The sequence below is a fragment of the Argentina anserina genome, chromosome 1 (assembly GCF_933775445.1).
Source record: "Argentina anserina chromosome 1, drPotAnse1.1, whole genome shotgun sequence".
Taxonomy (NCBI): domain Eukaryota; kingdom Viridiplantae; phylum Streptophyta; class Magnoliopsida; order Rosales; family Rosaceae; genus Argentina; species Argentina anserina.
Genome location: NC_065872.1, coordinates 12,707,470 through 12,726,519, shown reverse-complemented (window position 1 = coordinate 12,726,519; position 19,050 = coordinate 12,707,470). Strand labels below are relative to the sequence as shown.

Sequence of the window (19,050 nt, the reverse complement as noted above, 5' to 3'; positions counted from 1 at the left end):
CAATCTTGTTTCCTAAGATCTAAGTTTGGCTAAGTATAGCATGTATGATCTAAGGATGTGTGGATAGATTAATAATTAATCATTAGCCCAAGACTACGTTTGAGAAGCATGTAATGAACGTTGTATACGTTGTTCTTTGTACTCCATGATTATGGCACTAATCAAGGGGAGTTGTTTCGTAGACTTCAGGGGGAGTCTACCTCACATGATGCTATCAAATGTAGACGGTGCGTTGTGCTCTTTTTCCCTTCGATCAAGCTTTTGTTTTTACCCAAGAGGTTTTTATTTTGCTTGACAAGGTTTTTACCGAGGCAACGATGTGTGCACCATGCAACCTAGGCATGCGACACAAGGGGGAGTGTTCCGGGAGAATTACTATTCTACCCTTGTATGTGTCTTAGCCTAATAGGTTTCCTGTTAGGATATAGATTAGCATCTCCGTAATAGATTAGGACTCCGAATCCTACGGGATTGTGGTTTTGTAATGCCTATATATAGGCCCCCATATTATTCAATAATACACAATTATTTCATCCTGCATCATATATATATATATAATAATTTGAGGAGAGTAGAAGATATAAATAATTATGTGCAGCCAGCAGACAACATGTATCAGGTTTTAACATATATCTAGATAATTAGATTTAAACCATGTACGGAAAAATAAGAAAACAATTACTCATATTCATCATTAAAAGTGAACTTGTTATATATCCCAATATTTGGACAAAAAAAACTGAAAATCCCAATATGTATGGAGGTCGAAGAGTTGGTGCCAAAGGAGATGAACCCAGAGGCCAGAGCTACTGATCTTAGAACAAAAAGAATCTAACAGTTTCTATATCTATTTTTCCAGAAACCTTCCCCTCTTGATCTTCAATTTCTCTCCGTCTGTAATTCACTTTTCCAAGTCCCAAATTATCAGATCTAGAAGGGAAGAAGATTTCTTATTGTCATGGACGATTCAGAGGAATTGAATCACATCTAAGAATCAAGAATTGAACCGTGCATGTTTTTGTTGTCGGAGGTTCTTTCTTCAAACCCAGATAAAGAACAACAAAAACCCACAAAAATTGAATCGTTCTTACTGCCGCTTCCAACCTCAGTACAATCGCGCTTCCAGTTAGGAATCGTACGCTCCCCTTGCGATTCCAAAACTACGTTCCGCGAAATCGCGCTTCTGAGCACTTCCACGGCGATTCCGCTTCGCTCCCGCTCTGGGAGCGCGAAACGTAGGCAGACCGGCGATTCCTTGCTTCCTAGATCCTCAACTTCCTGATAAATAATAATTGAAAGTATTAGCCCAACTAACACGTAGAAGTATATGAATCAAGCACATGCATGTTTGATATATATTATGTTAGATCAATTTTGGACATATCATATATTATAAAAAAATCATGTTTAATGTCATAATCTATTTCTACATGGAAACAAAAACAGTATCAAATTTAGCTCCTAATGATTTCATGTATTATATCATTATGGTAAGGAATTCTAATCTAGGTCTAGAAGAATGACTACAAATCAGTATTGAATCAAGAATCTAAATAAGATGACTTAACTCGCAAGAAATCCTTAATGGAAGGATGCTTATGGTTATTGATCCTCTATGTATAGATGGTAAAGGTCTATGTTATCACTACGAGTTATTACATAAGTTTCTGTCCATTGAGAAATCAGAGAGTTGTGACTAACAAAAGATCTTGCCTAGCACTTTGTATTCTCAGACTAAGGAGCAATGGATCATGGTGTTGGTGTTCATGATGATGGTAAGCTATTCTCATTCTCTAAAGTTACGATTAGATTGTTATGCATATGATGTTTGGTTTTGTACTCATAACATGTAATTGGTTTTACATATGACATCAGAGCAATTGTATGAGCATAAAAATTTTCAGTTTGCATAACTAAAAATCGTTTTAAGGTTTTTTTTTTTTTAAAAGAGGTTTTTTGCTTTACGGGTCGAACCAGTTGCAAACACGCAGATCCGGTCTCAACCCGATCCGAACTCAAGAACAGTAACCCAGAAATTTAGCCGTTGTGTTTTCACAACGTTTAGTTCTGATTATGGGGAGGAGACTTGATCGGAAGTGCATGAGACCTTTACGTCTCTTATGTGATTCAGTACCTAGATTGTTACAGATTCAGAAGACCAACATGATTTGTTTTAGATTCAAAACGTTGTTTTTACGCTTCCGCTCAAAAACTGCAGCAAAATTGGGTGAAAATCAAAATAGGTTTTTCTGAAACGTTTTCAATTTCAATTCAAGCAAATTATATGTAGTGTATATATCTATATATATATATATATATGATTATGTAAAAGAACCTTAGAGCACACCCAACGTGCATATAAGAGTAACTTAGAGACTTGGATTGTGGTTGATGTGTGGTTCCTGTATGGCTGGGAAATTTCAATTTCTATATACTCTATGGATTGAATTGAATGATTGCATTCTAAGTGTGTGTTGTGATTGATTAGTGTATGCAGAAGTTAAAATCTCTGAAATTTTATACATTGTAAACATTTTGTAGACACATAGCTTAGTTTTCTTATAAAGATTATCTTGATAGAAAAACAAGTTTACAAGCTCAATTGGTTTGTGATTTTATGTTGATATAATTGAACATATTGCACAAAATATTCTTCACTTATATATGCAGGGAATTGTCAAGTTAACAAAGTGTAAAGTTGTGTATTGTATTTTAAATTCATGTTTTGTCTCCAATAAAAATGTGATTTTAAAATGCAGATAGCAATAAGCATATTTGATAAAAACAAATTTGGATACTTTGAATTAGATCTTCTATCTAAATATGTGGATTTGATTCTTTGGATAACATGTTTTTATCTTGTGTAGTTTATTGAAAAGATCTATGAAATATTAAGTATCTACTCAAAAGTGTTGCTTAATGTGGATTTAAAGTTATGGACTGAATTATATGCAAGTATATGGTTGTGATTTTTATGGAATCTTTTATTTTATACTTATCTTGTTTGACATTGTCTAATTTAAAACAAAACATAAAACACTGAAAATTTAAGAACTCGCAAAAATTTCTTTTGCTCTTTAGGTAGTACCTACCTCACCTTTAACAATGTATTAATGCTCACTGGATCAAACTTTAGAACTTAGAGATTTTCTAGAGAAACCTATATGTAATAACCCGATTTTTTTCGGAACGATTTAGTTGATTGTTTTAAATTTTATAAAGTTGTGAAAATTCATTAAACATATTTGTTTCATTTTGCGACGTCGGAAATCGAGAACGGAAACGTTATCGGAAATGTGGTTTAGAAAAACGTTACGTTTCCGCGACGTGAGAATCGACTTTTACTTCGTCGCTCGTTTGTACAAACTTCCTTCACGGAAGTTGTAGAGCTCGTCGATACGAGTTTGTGGACGTGTCACGTGTTCGAATCGGACGTCGGATGTGAAAGTTATTAACGTCGGAAGTTAGTTTCCGATTTTGGAAATGAGTATAAAAATGACATTTTTCAGATTAGGGTTTCCATTTTTGGAAACCCCTCTCTCTCCTCTCATCCGTCTCCCTCTCCTTCTCTCTCCCTCCGAGAATTTCATCTCCGGCGATCTCCCTCTCCGGTCGTGTGTGCCTCTCACCGCCGGGCTCTAGGGCATCATAAGGACCTCTGCAGCAACCCTCGAGCTCGCCACCCCATGCCTCGCCGCCGTGAAGCCGTACAAACGTCGCCAAGTTTCTGCAATTTCTCCGTCATGTTCCTTCGCCTTCGTCGTGCTCAAGGCGAACTCGCCACCATCAAATCGAGGTGAGATTAGCTTCTTTAGGTTGTTGTGATGCTTGGTTGTGGATTTTTGGTTTATTTGGTTTGAAATTGTGGAGATCGGAGATCGGTGGAGGAGGGGAGGATATCGCCGCCTTAGGCGGCGCGTAAGGTAGCGTGGACGAGGCTAGCCACGGTGTGAGGTCGTGGGGAGGAAGAGGGGGAAGAAAGGAAGAGATTTTGGGCGGCGGTGGCGTGCTACGCGCCGGTGTTAGGATGCATGAACAGTGATTTCAAACAGTAATTTTGTAAAAAATTATCCTGTCACAGACACTGTCACACCTGATTTATATACAGTAAATGTAAATTTATTTTACGTACGGTAATTATACATGTAAATTACGTACAATAAATGTAAAAATTAATTTTGGAAGAGTAAATTGTAATTATTATTTACTGAGACAATATTTACATTTGAATAGTATGTATACGTACAGGAATACGTAAATAGTATGTACTCATATAGAAATACGCAATTAAGATATATATACAGTAATACATGAATAGTAAATACGTGAACAGTAATTTCGTAAAAGCAGAAATTGCTTAACAGTAAATTATTATTGTTTCGGCATTTAAGGTTTACGTAACGATTCTAAATTCTTTTCTTATCTTCTCAAGGTGATCGATAATTCAAGTAAAGGAATTACTTTCGGAATCGTGGAATTACGCTCGAGATTATAAGGTGAGTAAAATCTCACATTTACGGATCTACCCTTGCGGAGATTCGGGTTTATGCGGAATTTTAAAGAATGAAATATGATATGTATATGATATAGTGGAATATATATTTGTATAAATGGTAAATAGGTACATATATATAGTTTGCTACATTATATACTGTCATGATTTCGTGGTGAATATGTTCATTTTAGTGATGAGATTTATATATCGAGCATGTGATTTAATTTGTACAATATGACACGATGATTATTGTATGTGGTTTTAAGATGGAGTTTGTTAAAACGTTTTGTCTTCGGACGAGTTAAAGTCTTCGGTAGTGTTTTTGTCTTCAGACGTGTTTATGTCTTCAGACCAGTCTTCAGACGTGTTTGGCATGTTGGAACCTAGCCTTTGGCCGGGCGAAAATTACGATACAGTTAGACCTCTAGTCTGTCTGCCGGGGTACTGCATCTGAGGTAACATATGGGTTATCGGCTTATGAGTACCCATATATTTTTGATATTGGATGACAGATGGTCGTCCAATGTCGGCGGCGTACTACATAAGGGGTAACAGAGGGGTACCAGCGCTCATGAGTACCCGTATTATAAATGCATTTGGGTAAACAGTGGGGTTGCTCAATTCTCATGAGTACATATATTTTCACATTATTAGACAACCAGATGGGCCGTCTAATGAGTCATGAGTGCATTTATATTGGTTGATTTGTGGATTTTCGTATATATTTATATGTGAGTTATATTGTTGTTTTACTCATACGAGCTGCAAAACTTACCGGGTTTGTGTTTACAATCCCGGTGCACCTATTAGATGATGTAGGGGATAACTCCGCAGGTGTGGATTAGCGGAAATCGACAGACCGCTCAAAGGACTTGAAGTTATTTATTTCCATCTTGTGGTGAGGACTTTGTGTGGATTTCTTTGTGAGAATTTTGTGAAGATTACACATTTCCATTTGTTATAATGTTGAATTTATAAATTTTGGTTTGTAATAATCGGTTTGACTGAGTTGTATTTTGAACTCAGGGATGATCCACTGTGACATTTAAATGATTTCGATTCATTGAGATTGTTTTAGTGTTTTTCATGACTTCGAAATTTAAGTTTCATACTCGAAATTTTGGGGTTGTGACACTATATCACCCTGAATGACAAGGTAGACTATTGTTTCCAAGAGGATAGACTTGATGAGACAACCCATCCCAAAAATTAACCTAATTATGCGTTAAAACAAAAATTTAAAACCAGCAATCGAAATCTAATCTAACTTAATTGTGGCTGCACCCAAACCTTAGTTGGGCTGCCTATGTACCCTTTACAAGGGATCAAGCCATTCGTAGTTCAACTTAGTAAGGTAAACACCATTTTGGTCGAGGAAATAAGCCAAGAATCTCATTTTCGACCAAGTCCGATTAATTAATCCTTATATCCTAGGACGAAAACAGGATCAATCCAACGGGTGGATTTTCAAGATTTACAACCCAATAATGCGTATTTTCAACAAATCCTAACGATCCTTAACTTCATTGATCCAATCTCACAATGTACTCACGAATTCCCTACACCGAGAGGGTTATTTTGAACCATACTCTCGGCCGGATTCCGGTGCCACGCGCCGCCGGAACAGTGGCGGCGCTACCGTTACCGGCGACCTCAAATCATCACCAAATTTCATCAACACAATCTATACAACATTTCTATAAACTTTCTAATTAACTACCAAGGCCAATTCGGAATCTAAATACATCAATCGAAATCAAATAGAAAAATCTCAAATCATGAACCCTAGAATTCCAAATCGTCGATTCTCTTACCTCAAGGCGAATTGGTTCGATTCCTTTGGAGGGCTTGCTATACGGCTGCTTGCGCTTCTTTTGGGACTGATTTCGTGGCCTATGGTGGCCGGAGGAGGGAGCGACGCCAACTAGGCCTCTCGGCTTCATGGTGTGGCGACGAGCTCCAGGCGGCGAGAGGGGGTCGCCACCACCACAGACCTACAGAAGTCGGCGGCGCGCTTCCAACGCGACCGGTGGCGGCCGGAGTGGTGGCCGGAGGAGGGAGAGGCGGGGGGCTTAAAATTGGGGTTCCCTCGGTTGAACAGTGCTCGACGGATTTCTATTTCCCCCTATTTCTGATATTTTACCCTTATTTATACTTATTTCCAAAAATGCCCAAATACGCTTTTTGATTCATAACTTTCCCGTACGAACTCCGATTTAAGCGTGTCGTGTGTCCACGAATTCGTATCGATGAGCTCTGCGGCTTACATGAAGGAAGTTTTCCCGAAAAACTTACGCATCGAAAAGTCAACTATTAGAGTCGTCACACGTAGTACGACTCTCGTTCCGAGTAAAAGTAAAAACTATTTTCACAACAAGTCGTAAAAGATTTGAGTCGTATCACTTTAACCCCAGCAGAAGATAATAAGCCCTCAGTCAAATCTAACCATGAGAAGTGGATGCATTTAAACATGATGGCTAAGAATGTGATTAGGCAGTCTATGTCTAAAAGCATCAGGGGATGTGTGGCCCAGCCGAAATGTTCTATTGATTTTCTGGAGGCAGTGTCAGCTAAGTTTAAAGAGAGTGAAAAGGCTAAAATAGCTCGGCTGAACAAGGAATATCATAGCTTTCATCATTCAAGAATTGGTGGAGTTAGGGAGCACTTGTTGAAGTTGATTAACATCAACAATAGGCTTAGAGAGATAGGTGGGTGTACAATGCTCAAAAGGAAAACTGGACTATATATGAACTAATAGCCACCTGTTCTGATGAGGAGGAGAGGATTCAGAAATAAACCTCAACCATTTACTTGCTTGATAAGCCTAAGAAGAAGAAGTCACAACCTCAGAACAAGCTTAAGCCTATAAAAACGATCTATAAATCATCAGCAACCACAGGGTCAAAGGATAATAAACCATTTAGGTTCAAGTGCTACTTTGTAAGAAAGTAGGTCACATGAAAAATGATTGTACTGTCTATAAGGCTTGGCTAGCTAAAAAGGTTAAATTATTTCTAATAGTCTTTTCTTTAGAAGTTAATCTTGTTAATATCAATCCACAATCTTGGTGAATTGATTCCGGATCACCTATTCACATAACTAATTCCTTGTAGGGGTCCTAAGAATCCAAGAAGTGAGGATGTGAGCTTGCGTGTTGGAAACGAGATGAAGGTGCTGTTAAAAGCTATAGGCTGTCTTAGGCTTGATTTAGGATCTGGAAAATTTATAGTTTTGGATTATGTACCTTCCATGAGAAGGAATTTAGTAGGGCTGGGCATATATCGGTTCGGTTCGGTTCGGTTTTTAGTCTAAACCGAAACTGAACCACTTTAAACGGTTTTCTAGAAATTCAAACCATTTACCGAATTAAATTAATCTGAACCGAAACAATCGGTTTAACCGAAATTCGGTTCGGTTTCGGTTCACACCTCATACGTAATTTTTTTAATTTTTCAAGAGGTGAGACTCAAATTCTTACCCAAAGATGATGTCACAAATTAGTACATCACACGAACGTCTCATTAATAACTATGTAAAGATTATATTTTTCTCATTTTGATAGATTTTCAATAAAACATCAAAATGTCAATGTTGGGATTCAAACTCCTGACCTAAAATATAACAACCATGCGCTCTACTAACTACACTACACAACCTTCTATGTTAAGTTTTGTTATTTTTTTGTACTAATACCCATTATTTATTATTTTTTAAATCATTAAATTAAATTCGGTCGGTTCGGTTTTAAATCGGTTAGTTTGATCACGTAAACCATTTTCAAACCGTTTAAACCGGTTTCGGTTCGGTTTTCTTCATTTTTAAACTACATCTCTTCGGTTCGGTTAACCGAACCATATTTTCGGTTCGGTTCGGTCGGTTTTACTTGTTTAATTCGGTTTATGCCCACCCCTAGAATTTAGCTTCAGTTTCTCAATTGGTTAAATTTAGATGTAGTATTTTTTATTGATAATAAATGAATTCTTATTTCTCAAAATAAAGAGCAACTTAGTTCTTGTGTAATATTGGATGATTATTTAAAGTTAAATTGTTCAATGTCTCAACAAGAAATTTCTTTTGTTTAAATAGATAACACTGAAACTACTAACACCTTAACTGGTGTTAAGAGAACTAGAAACAATGAAAATTATGCATGTTTATGATACATTAGATTATGCCATGTATCCAAAGAGAGACTGAAACTATTAGTAAATAACAACATTTTTAAAAAGTTAGATTTTTCAAACTTTCATGACTGTATTGAATATTTTAAGGGTAAGATGACAAACAAATGGAAAAGGATTGCATTAAGAAGTAAAAAATTGTTGGAACTCATACATACTGATATATGTAGTCCATTTAAACACCAGATTATCTGTGGAAACGTGTATTTTATTACATTCATTGATGATTTCTCTAGATACTGCTATGTTTCTCTACTCTCAGAAAAGTCACAGACATTTATAGCGTTTTAAATTTATAAGGCCGAGGTAGAGAATCAACTACATAGAAAAATCAAAACAGTTGATCAGATAAAGGTGGGGAGTTTTATGGAAAATATACAAAAAAGGTCAACATAAGGGTCATTTTTCCTTGTATCTGCAAGAGCATGGAATTAAAGCTCAATATATAACACCTTACAATCCACAACAAAATGGTGTTGCAAAGAGAAAGAATTGAACCCTTCTAAATATGGCTAGATGTATGATGTGTACTATTGGTTTGCTAAAATTCTTATGGGAAGAGGCTTTAAAGATTTCAAATTATATTTGCAACAGAACACCAAGTAAAGCCATAGAGAAAACTTCTTTTGAATTATGGTGTGGTAAAAAACCAAGTCTCTTCCATTGTCATGTATGGGGCTGTCAAGCAGAAGCTCAGATTTATAATCCAAAAATGAGCAAACTTGATGAAAAGTCTGTTAATTGCTATTTCATAAGTTATCCAGATAAATCTAAAGGCTACAAGTTATATTTTGCTAAACACTCACCCATAATTTTTGAAACTCATCAAGTAAAATTCTTAAATGAGAAAATTCACAATACAATTTATGAGGATTTATCCTCATATTTTGAAGAAATTGTGATGGATGAGGATTTAGCAAATACATTGCCTTTTGATAATGATGATGAAGTAGCATATGACATAATTAGAGAAAATCAAGATGCAGATGATCCATAAAATAATCAAGGAATTCAGATTGATAAACCTCCCAATCATGTAGTTGCACCTGCAGCAGAACCAAACCCAAATCCACAACCTGCAGAACCTCAAAATAATTTATATCTAAACCCTCCTCAAAACCCTAACCCTTAGATGATCCAAAAGAACTAGAAAAGCAAAATTGGGGGGGGGGGGGGTTGTCCTTACATTGTTAGCTATATAACTGAGAAAGACCGAATAGAAGACTGTGCAGAAGACAATGATCCAACACATTTTGTTCAAGCTACAGAATGTGTTAAGTCAGAGAAGTGGAAAGAAGCAATGCAGATTGAAATTGAGTAAATGGAGAAAAATGGAGTTTAGAAATTGGTTGAAGCTGATATGAGATAGAAGGCAATTGACTGCAAGTGGGTCTTCAAGACCAAGAGATATGCAACTGGAAACATTGAAAGACACAAGACAAGGTTAGTTGAAAAGAGATTTACACATAAAGAAGGCATAGATTACACTAAGTCATTTTCTCCAGTTTCTTGTAAAGATTCTTTTAGGATTATTATGGCACTAGTTGCACATTATGATATGGAGCTATATCAAATGGATGTCGAGACAGCTTTCTTGAATAGAGATCTTGATGAAGTGATTTACATGAAGCAACCTGAGGGATTCATTGAAGCAAGGAATGAGAATTTAGTCTACAAGCTAAAGAAATCAATTTATGGCCTCAAGCAAGCTTCCAAGCAGTGGTATAAGAAGTTTGACCCAGTGGTTTCATCTTTTGGCTTCACTGAGAACTTAGTTGATGAATGTGTTTATTTAAAGATAGTTTGTGATCAATTTATTTTCTTAGTACTATATGTTGATGATATACTTTTGGCTAGCAGCAATTTAAAACTAGTAAATGACATCAAAAGCTTTATGTCAAAGAATTTTGACATGAGGGATCTAGGTGAAACATCATATGTACTAGGAATTCAAATTAAAAGAGATAAAGCATATACACTGTTGGGATTGACTCAGCAAAATTACATTACTAAAGTTCTGAAGAGATTTAGTATGAAACAATGCTCTGCATGAGAAGTTCTTATGTCTAAAGGTGATAAGCTCCCAAAGGTCAACGACCACAAACTAAAGCTGAGAATAGAGTATGAAGTCAAAGCCTTATGTAAAATTAGTTGGAAGCCTCATGTATGCTCAAGTTTGCACAAGACCTGACTTAGCTTTTGCAATTGGAATGTTATCAAGATTTCAATCTAATCCAGGTTATGAATGATGTAGCATTCTAAGACGTCACACAATTAACCCTGTAGAATGTCATTGTTAGTATAGAATAAGCAGGGATCGTTCAGTCTGAGGAATTGAATGGAACTCTAAACTTTTAGTATTAACAAATAATGAGGGGTTTGAGATTGATTATTAACTACTAACATAAAACCTAAATTACTATTTACATGATCGACTTCTCTTTACCAAACTAAATCAAATTCACCAATGCACCACATAATTACAAGTTTGGTTCTATCATGCATTCTAATTCATCTGATTACATACTTTTAGACACCAATACAATTAGAACCTTAGGGGAACATCTAATCATGCAAGGTTTTTATTGACGTTTAGGTTGAGTTAAGGCCTCATCCAAATTGCATACAATCAAGTTTAACAATACTTAGGGTAGAAATCAAACAAGATTGCATTTAAGCATCAAATCTTTGTTGGAGACATGCTTCATGGTGGCGTCACTCACCATGGGGTACATGTAAATTTCCAGAATTTTCAACTTTAATTAACACAAACCGAACCTACATAGGGCATGATTCGATTTGTGTCAATTTGAATGATGAAGATAGCACTCAAATACAATCTTAGGGACTGCATTCAAACACTAAATTTGTATGCACATATCTGAAAATTATCTAAGAGCAAGTAAAAGAAGAGTAGAACACAACAATAGAAATACAAACTTCAATAATTTCAACATATCAAAAACAATTTGAAAATTCTAAAACAAATATAAACCTTCCACATAAATAACAACTTACAATCTTCATAGACAAAGAATTGTAGATTAACACAAAATGAACGAAGCCATGGAGATGAGTTGCGAGAATCACACGTTATAGGAACCTTAGAGGTACAACTACAATATGTGAAACTCGGTAGAGATTATGACGGTTTTGGGGTGGATAGTTTGGCTGATTTGTGAGGGAAGTTTATAATGGTGTTTTGGTATAGTTTTAGTTCTTAAATGCTAAGGAGAAGTGATGATTTTTCTTTGTGAATGATGTGTTATTTATAGAAGAGTTTTGGCTCCTTGAATATTATAGCTTTGACTTTTTCTCCTCAAATTCTTCACTTATTTTTGTCATTGGTGTGTGCAATCTCCTTTGATAAATTCCTTTTTTTCTCCTTTTTAGGTGTCTCATTCTTTCTCTCTTGCATTAACTCATTTTATTCTCTTTCTTTTTATTTCTCTCTTTTTCTTTCACTTATTTTTGTCATTGGTGGGTGCAATTTTCTTTGATCAATTCCTTCTTCTTCCCCTTTTAGGTGTCTTATTTTTTCTTTATTTTCCTCCTTTACTTGACTTTTCCTCTATTTGTTTCCTTCATTGTAGCTACACAATCTCATATTTTAAAATCTGAAAAATAATAAAAAACAAGAATAAATACGAGATAATTCATATAAAAAGACAAAGTAAGTTACTAGAATATGAGAGTAAGATTAGGAAAGTTACGAAATAAACGTTTCAGTTCAAGTAGGACTTTCCTAAATAGTATGTTTCGTAGTCTAAAAATGACTCTTGATACAAATAGGATTCTCAAATTATCACAAATGTTATAGAAATGCCGATTAATGAAGACTCCTAGTTTAACTAGGTTTCCTAGTTACACAAGGAATCATACTCTAGATAGGAATCTCAACAATTTATGTGTTTTTTCAACCAGTTTTAGCGCCAAAATGCAACCAATGTCACCATAGACTCCTAACTCGACTAAGTAACTCAATACTACAACAATAAGAGCTAAACAAAGTACAAAATTAGAGGTAAAAACATGTTAAGAACTATTGGCATAGGCTTATGCCCGCCATAATCAGCACAACTATCAGCGCATTAAGGCTAATGTATAGCACAGTCTTACAATACTAATAGCAAGTCAGCCGTACTAGCTACGCAATGGGCCTCTCCGCGGTCCAAACTGACTACGGACGCGCCCTCACGCGCATCTCAAAGAAGACTCTAGAGAACACCTTAATCGGACGTCGTCCCACATCGAAAGATAGATAAACGATATATCTCAACTCAACAATAAAAGGTCAAACTCCTGACCTCATAAGGTAAGTACACTAAATTCACTACTGTAACTCTGCATAAATTACCATCACCCTAACTTAAGCGTCGGAGAGTTGAAGACCACGCCGCCGTGGTCTCTACTTTGACGACGTGTGCTACTCGTGACAGGAAGGAGACAAGGAATACGGCGTATCACATCCACAAGGAGTACGGCGTACTAAATCGAGTGTAATCACAACATTAACATTGGCGCCGTCTGTGGGAAACCGCAACAAAAAGTCAACAAAAAAAAAGTCACATGCAACACTTAGCCAAACAACTACACTTCGACATGGGCACTATCAATCCCTCCCCCTCCACTCCGGCAGACGGTCACATTGAAGACATCACAGACCTCAGCCTCAACCACCCCCTACCCTCCGCCAACGACCCTATCATCCTCACACCTACACCCGGAATAGTCGTCAGCACTAACGCGACTCCTATGTAGTCAAACCGTGAGGGCAGCGCGCAAATGAGAGGACGAGAACAAGTTCACTTAAGCATCAGCTTGACTCCCTCCGAACTCGCCAAGAAGCGGCCACCATCGCCACGGTGTATTCGCAACCGTGAGGAAGGGAGCGCGAGCGTCACCTCCCGCTCCAAACCCCACATAACCGCTCACAACAGCGAGTCTGCCACGCTAGCTCTGATCATGCAGTGACTAACCGCAATAGAATAACGGGATGCCAATCCACGGTGCCAACCAGTGTTCGCAGCCAGGCCGGGCCCATTCACTACGTGAATAATGAACAATGTGCGCCCTTCTGAATCCAAGAGCCCAAAAATCACGCCGTACACAAGCGAAGGTGATCCATTCCGGCACATTGATGACTTCAAGAAAGTCAATGCCAGTAGAGAATTCGACGACGCCACCTTGTGCCACCTGTTCAGCGAAACACTAGATGGGGATGCCATGAATTGGTTCTTCGAACAACCGGCGAACTCTATGGTTTCTTTCGCGCAGTTGACCACAACATTTCTTAATCGGTTTGTCCTCATGGCCGGAGCCGCCCACACAACTGATGGCCTATTTCAAGTAAAGCAAGAGAGCAGGGAAACATTGGGCGCATTGGTCATGCGATGGCAGACAACAGCATCCAAATGTCGGAAGGACTACGGTCAGAGAACTTCTTGTTCCATATCAATGTGGACCCTCGAATGCGCGGCGCCACATATGATGACATCATGACTGAAGCAGTACGATACGCTCAGGCAGAATACGTCACATATGGGGAAAAGCGGACACCAGTAGCATCAGACAAAACCACTGCGCCGCAGACATCTGTACACACAATCCCCCTCCAGCGTGAGCTCTTCCCTAACACAGAAGACCATAGCAAAGGCATGAAAAGAGAGTGACATCAGGCCAATCACCGTGACGCGCGCAACAACGATCGGCACAGAGGCCGGGACAAGAACAGGACACTTGGCCATGAACGTCGCGACAACAGTGACCCTCGCCAAGTTAACGTGATGGGACGCCGTAGTGACCACACACCGCCTAGGGAAGAGACCCTGGAAGACTTTTTCCACAAGCATCAGGGCACGCTGAGGAAACCAGCAAGACCACTACGCCCCCAAACCGAAGCAGAAACTGGTAAGTGGTGCATATTTCATGAAAATGGAAGCCATAACACGAATGATTGCCGCACCCTCCGCATACTAAGAGCCAATGGCGACACGGGGGTTCGCCCGGCGCAGCAAAGGGTGCAGCAAAACGTAGTCGCCGCAGTTGAGAACCTGCGCCGCATCAACGTCATAGAGGGAGGAGCCCCGAAGAAAAACATGTCTAACCGAGCAAAAAAGCTCTTTGACCGCAGCAATCACCCAAGGCATGTATACGCCATCACAGGAGGAAACGCTAAGCGACAGAAGGAAGGGTGGAAGCCGATCACCTTCACTGAGGAAGAGGAAATTGGCATCTCCTTACCCAATGACGACGCTTTCCTCATCGACGCAGTCTTGGGCGGACAATGGGATGTAGGGAAAATGATGATCGACACGGGATCCACAGTCAACGTCCTATTCAAATGATGCTACGAAAAGATGGAGCGTAGTGGCAAGAAGTTGGTACAAGACCACGAACCGCTAATCAGCTTCTCTGGCGACATAACCCAACCCCTAGGCTCGGATTATATGACAATACGCATTGGGACCGCACCATGCACGGTTTGCGTCGAAGCCGAGTTCATCATAGTCGACGCCTACCGCTCCTACAACGGGATCATCGGCCGGCCTATACTACCCGAATGCGAACTTTTATCGCCGGACACATGATGCTCATAAAATTCCCAACTCCGCATGGAACAGAACAGGTCCGGGGTTCACAATCCGTAGCAAAAGATTGTCAAACATGCGCGATTCGACAGACGCGCAACCGACACGAAATCCTGGCAGTACACGCCACAGTAAACTTGACCGACAAGGTCGGCGACGCACGAGATGGCGAAACATCGAAGGGCAAGAGCAAGCAGAAGACTACGCCATACGAGGCCAAAACACCGGCAAACCCTGAATCTTCATTAAAAACCATTACGCCATTCCCACACCATCCGCAGCCCAAGATCAAAGTCGGCGCAACTCTCAGTCCCGCTGTTGAGAGAGATTTAACAAGTTTCTTGGGCGACAACATGGAAGTCTTCGCATGGTCCTATGAGGACATGCCCGACATCTCGCTCGACATCATCATGCATGAATTGCACATAAAACCTTCCGCACACCCAATTAAACAAAAGCGCTGAAGCTTCGACGACGAAAAGAGCACGGCAATACGCCAAGAAGTTGACAAATTGAAAGGCATGAAGTTCATCCGGGAAGTGCAGCACCCTGAGTGGATCTCAAACTGCGTTATGGTTCGTAAAGCCAATGGTAAATGGCGAATGTGTGTGGATTACAAGAACGTAAACAAAGCATGCCGAAAAGACAGTTTCCCCTACCAAGAATTAACCAGCTAATCGACGCAACGGCAGGTCATGAGTTGCTAAGCATGATGGACGCCTACTCCGGATACAATCAGATACGCATGAACCCGACAGAGGCCTGTACTGCTATAACGTCATGCCCTTCGGATTAAAAAATGCGGGCGCTACGTATGTGCGTTGCGTCACACAAATGTTTGACCAACACATCGGTCGGGAAATTGAGGTGTACGTCGATGACATGCTGGCCAAAAGCATAAAGGCCGAAGACCACGTAGCCAACCTCCGAACTATCTTCAATGTGCTCAAAAAATACAAGATGCGATTGAACTTGGAGAAATGTTTTTTCGGCGTAACAACAAGTAAGTTCCTAAGCTACATCGTCAGTCAACGTGGCATAGAGGCAAATCCCGAAAAGATACAAGCCATCCTGGATATGGCGCAACCAGTACTCAAGAAAGACGTAGAAGCCCTCCAAGGCAGACTCGTGGCACTATCTCGATTCATATCAAGACTGACTGACAAGTGTGAGCCATTCTTCAAACTATTAAGGGACTCCAAGAGCAAACTAATTGAATGGACACCGGACTGCCAGGAGGCCTTTCAGGGATTGAAAGACTACCTCGCCGCAGTACCATTACTGTCGACCTCTGTACCTTTACCTCGCAGTATCCGCAACCGCGGTCAGCAGTGCCTTAGTTCGCCATGATGGAACTAAAGAATTGCCAGTTTTCTACGCAGGCAGGGCCATGAACGGCCCAGAGACAAGATACCCAACACTGGAACAATTAGCCCTTTTGCTCATCGTAGTAGCCAGACGACTACGCGACTACTTCCAAGCTCATAGCATCCACGTACTTACAAACCAGCCTCTCAAACAAGTACTACAGAATCCAGAACACTCCAGGTGACTCAGCAAATAGGCTATCGAGTTGACAGAATTCGACATCGAATACAAGCCACGACCCGCCCTAAAAGGACAAGCCGTAGCTGATTTCATTACAGAATTGATTCCCCGAGATACGATGGAAGTCGTACCAAATGATGTCATTAACCCCATCAAGATTTCGCCATGGAACTTGCATGTAGATGGCTCCAGCTGCGCCAAATCTAGCGGAGCGGGGATCATCTTGAGCTGACCGGGGGGACTCGAACTCGAGTATGCTCTAAAATTCAACTTTGCTGCCTCTAACAATGTAGCGAAGTACGAAGCACTGATCGCAGGACTACAATTGGCCCTCAGCACGGGTGCCACCAGCATCAATGTGTTTAGCGACTCTCAGCTCGTAGTCAATCAAATCACTGGGTCCTTCACTGCCAAGGATGAGCAATTAGCAGCCTACCTGGCATACGCCACAACGCTGTTAAAGCAATTTGAATTCTACCACATCAATCAAATACCAAGGGCCAATAACGCAAGAGCGGACTCCTTAGCAAGACTCGCCATGGCGCAACCACACCAATGCCACAAGGATACCAGGGTCGAAATTCTCCACCATCCTTCCATTTAGCAGACCTTGCAACCGATATTCCAGGTAGAGCGCGACCAAGCCTCATGGATGGATGAGATAATAGCATTCAAGCGTAACGGCAGGCTACCCGAAGACGAGAGACTATGGCAAAGCAACTAAGGAGGCGAGCAGTAAGATATTACATGCGGAACAACACATTCTATCGCCAAGGTCTGCTGAACGCCGACCTTAGATGTGTCACAGCTAAAGAAGGCAAGCCGATCTTAAACGAAATCCACAGCGGTGATTGTGGCAACCATTACGGCAGCCGCGCATTGGCTGCAAAGACACTCCACAAAGGATATTATTGGCCCACACTAGCCTCTGATGCACAGGAGCTCGCCAGATCTTGCCACAAATGTCAAATTCATGGACCCATACCACGCCAACCCTCAGAACCGCTATCTTACATAATCAGCCCGTGGATCAACTGCCTTTGGGGAATGGATCTGATTGGCCCACTACCCGTCTGAAAATGCCAATTCAAGTGGGTCATTATGTGCATCGATTATCATTCCAAATGGATTGAGGCTGCGCCCCTGACGGCCATTACAACCGAGAAGGTTCAAAACTTCCTGCAACGCAACATCTTCTACCGCCACGGTATGCCTGAGTCTATCATCAGAGATAACGGCACGCAATTCAATAACGATCACCTCATCACATGGTGCAAGGCAAGAGGGACTAAGCTCAAATTCGCATCTGTAGCACATCCAAAAACCAACAGGCAAGTAGAAGCCGCTAACAAGCTGATCAAAGGCCTTCTTAGAAAAAAGTTGGATGAAGCCAAAGGACTTTGGCCCGAAAAACTCGACGAAGTGCTATAGGCAATCCGTACCACACCAACAGAAGCCACGGGCGAAACTCCTTTTTGCTTAATGTACGGCACGGAAGCAGTCCTACCCATCGAAGTAATTCAGCCAACACAACGGGTTTCGCTGTTTAACCCCGATACCAATTCGGAAAATATGCAACTTGATAAAGATCTCTTGGAAGAGAAACGCATCACAGCGCATCGCCATAACGTCCAGAACAAACAGCGCGTGGTGCGCTTCTATAACTCCAGAGTCAAGAGCAGGATACTACAACTAAGCGACTGGGTCCTAAAGAAGATCCAAACAAAGGTCACTGGACTATGCCCGAGATGGGACGAACCGTACAAAGTCGTCGAAATCGTGGCACCAAACACATACTGCCTAGAGGACAAGTACGGAGAGAGATTAGCCCATACTTGGAACATGGAACAGCTTAAGTACTATTACAAGTAGGGGTCCGCGCGTAGCGCAAGACAAGGACTCGGACTGTTTGAATACTTTCGGCACACTACCAAAGCTATTATTGTACAAAACGGCTACGGCCAGGCTATCAATGAAATGAGGAATTTTTCAAACCATTGATCCTTACTACGCTAGCGTACTATGGCAATTAAATTCCTTTAACATACTATTTCATTGTGCGCAAAACAAAGATAGCATTAAGCATACAGCAAAAAGTATAAGATAACAATCACATAATATTGCTACGGCAATAATATAAACAATCACTCGGATCAAAAGAACTTCTATTCATCAAAGATAGTGAGTTCGGCACAAAGGCCGTTACAGAAGAAAATGCAAAAAAAAAAATTTACAG

The 19,050-nt window shown here is 40.1% G+C and overlaps 1 protein-coding gene across 1 annotated transcript; it reads left to right on the top strand.

Annotated features, from left to right (window-relative positions):
- Positions 1 to 17,915: 17,915 nt before the first annotated feature.
- Positions 17,916 to 18,245, top strand: LOC126802065 (uncharacterized). Its single transcript, XM_050529600.1, has one exon. The coding sequence runs from the start codon at positions 17,916 to 17,918 to the stop codon at positions 18,243 to 18,245; it is 330 nt and encodes a 109-aa protein (XP_050385557.1).
- The last annotated feature ends 805 nt before the right edge of the window (positions 18,246 to 19,050 follow it).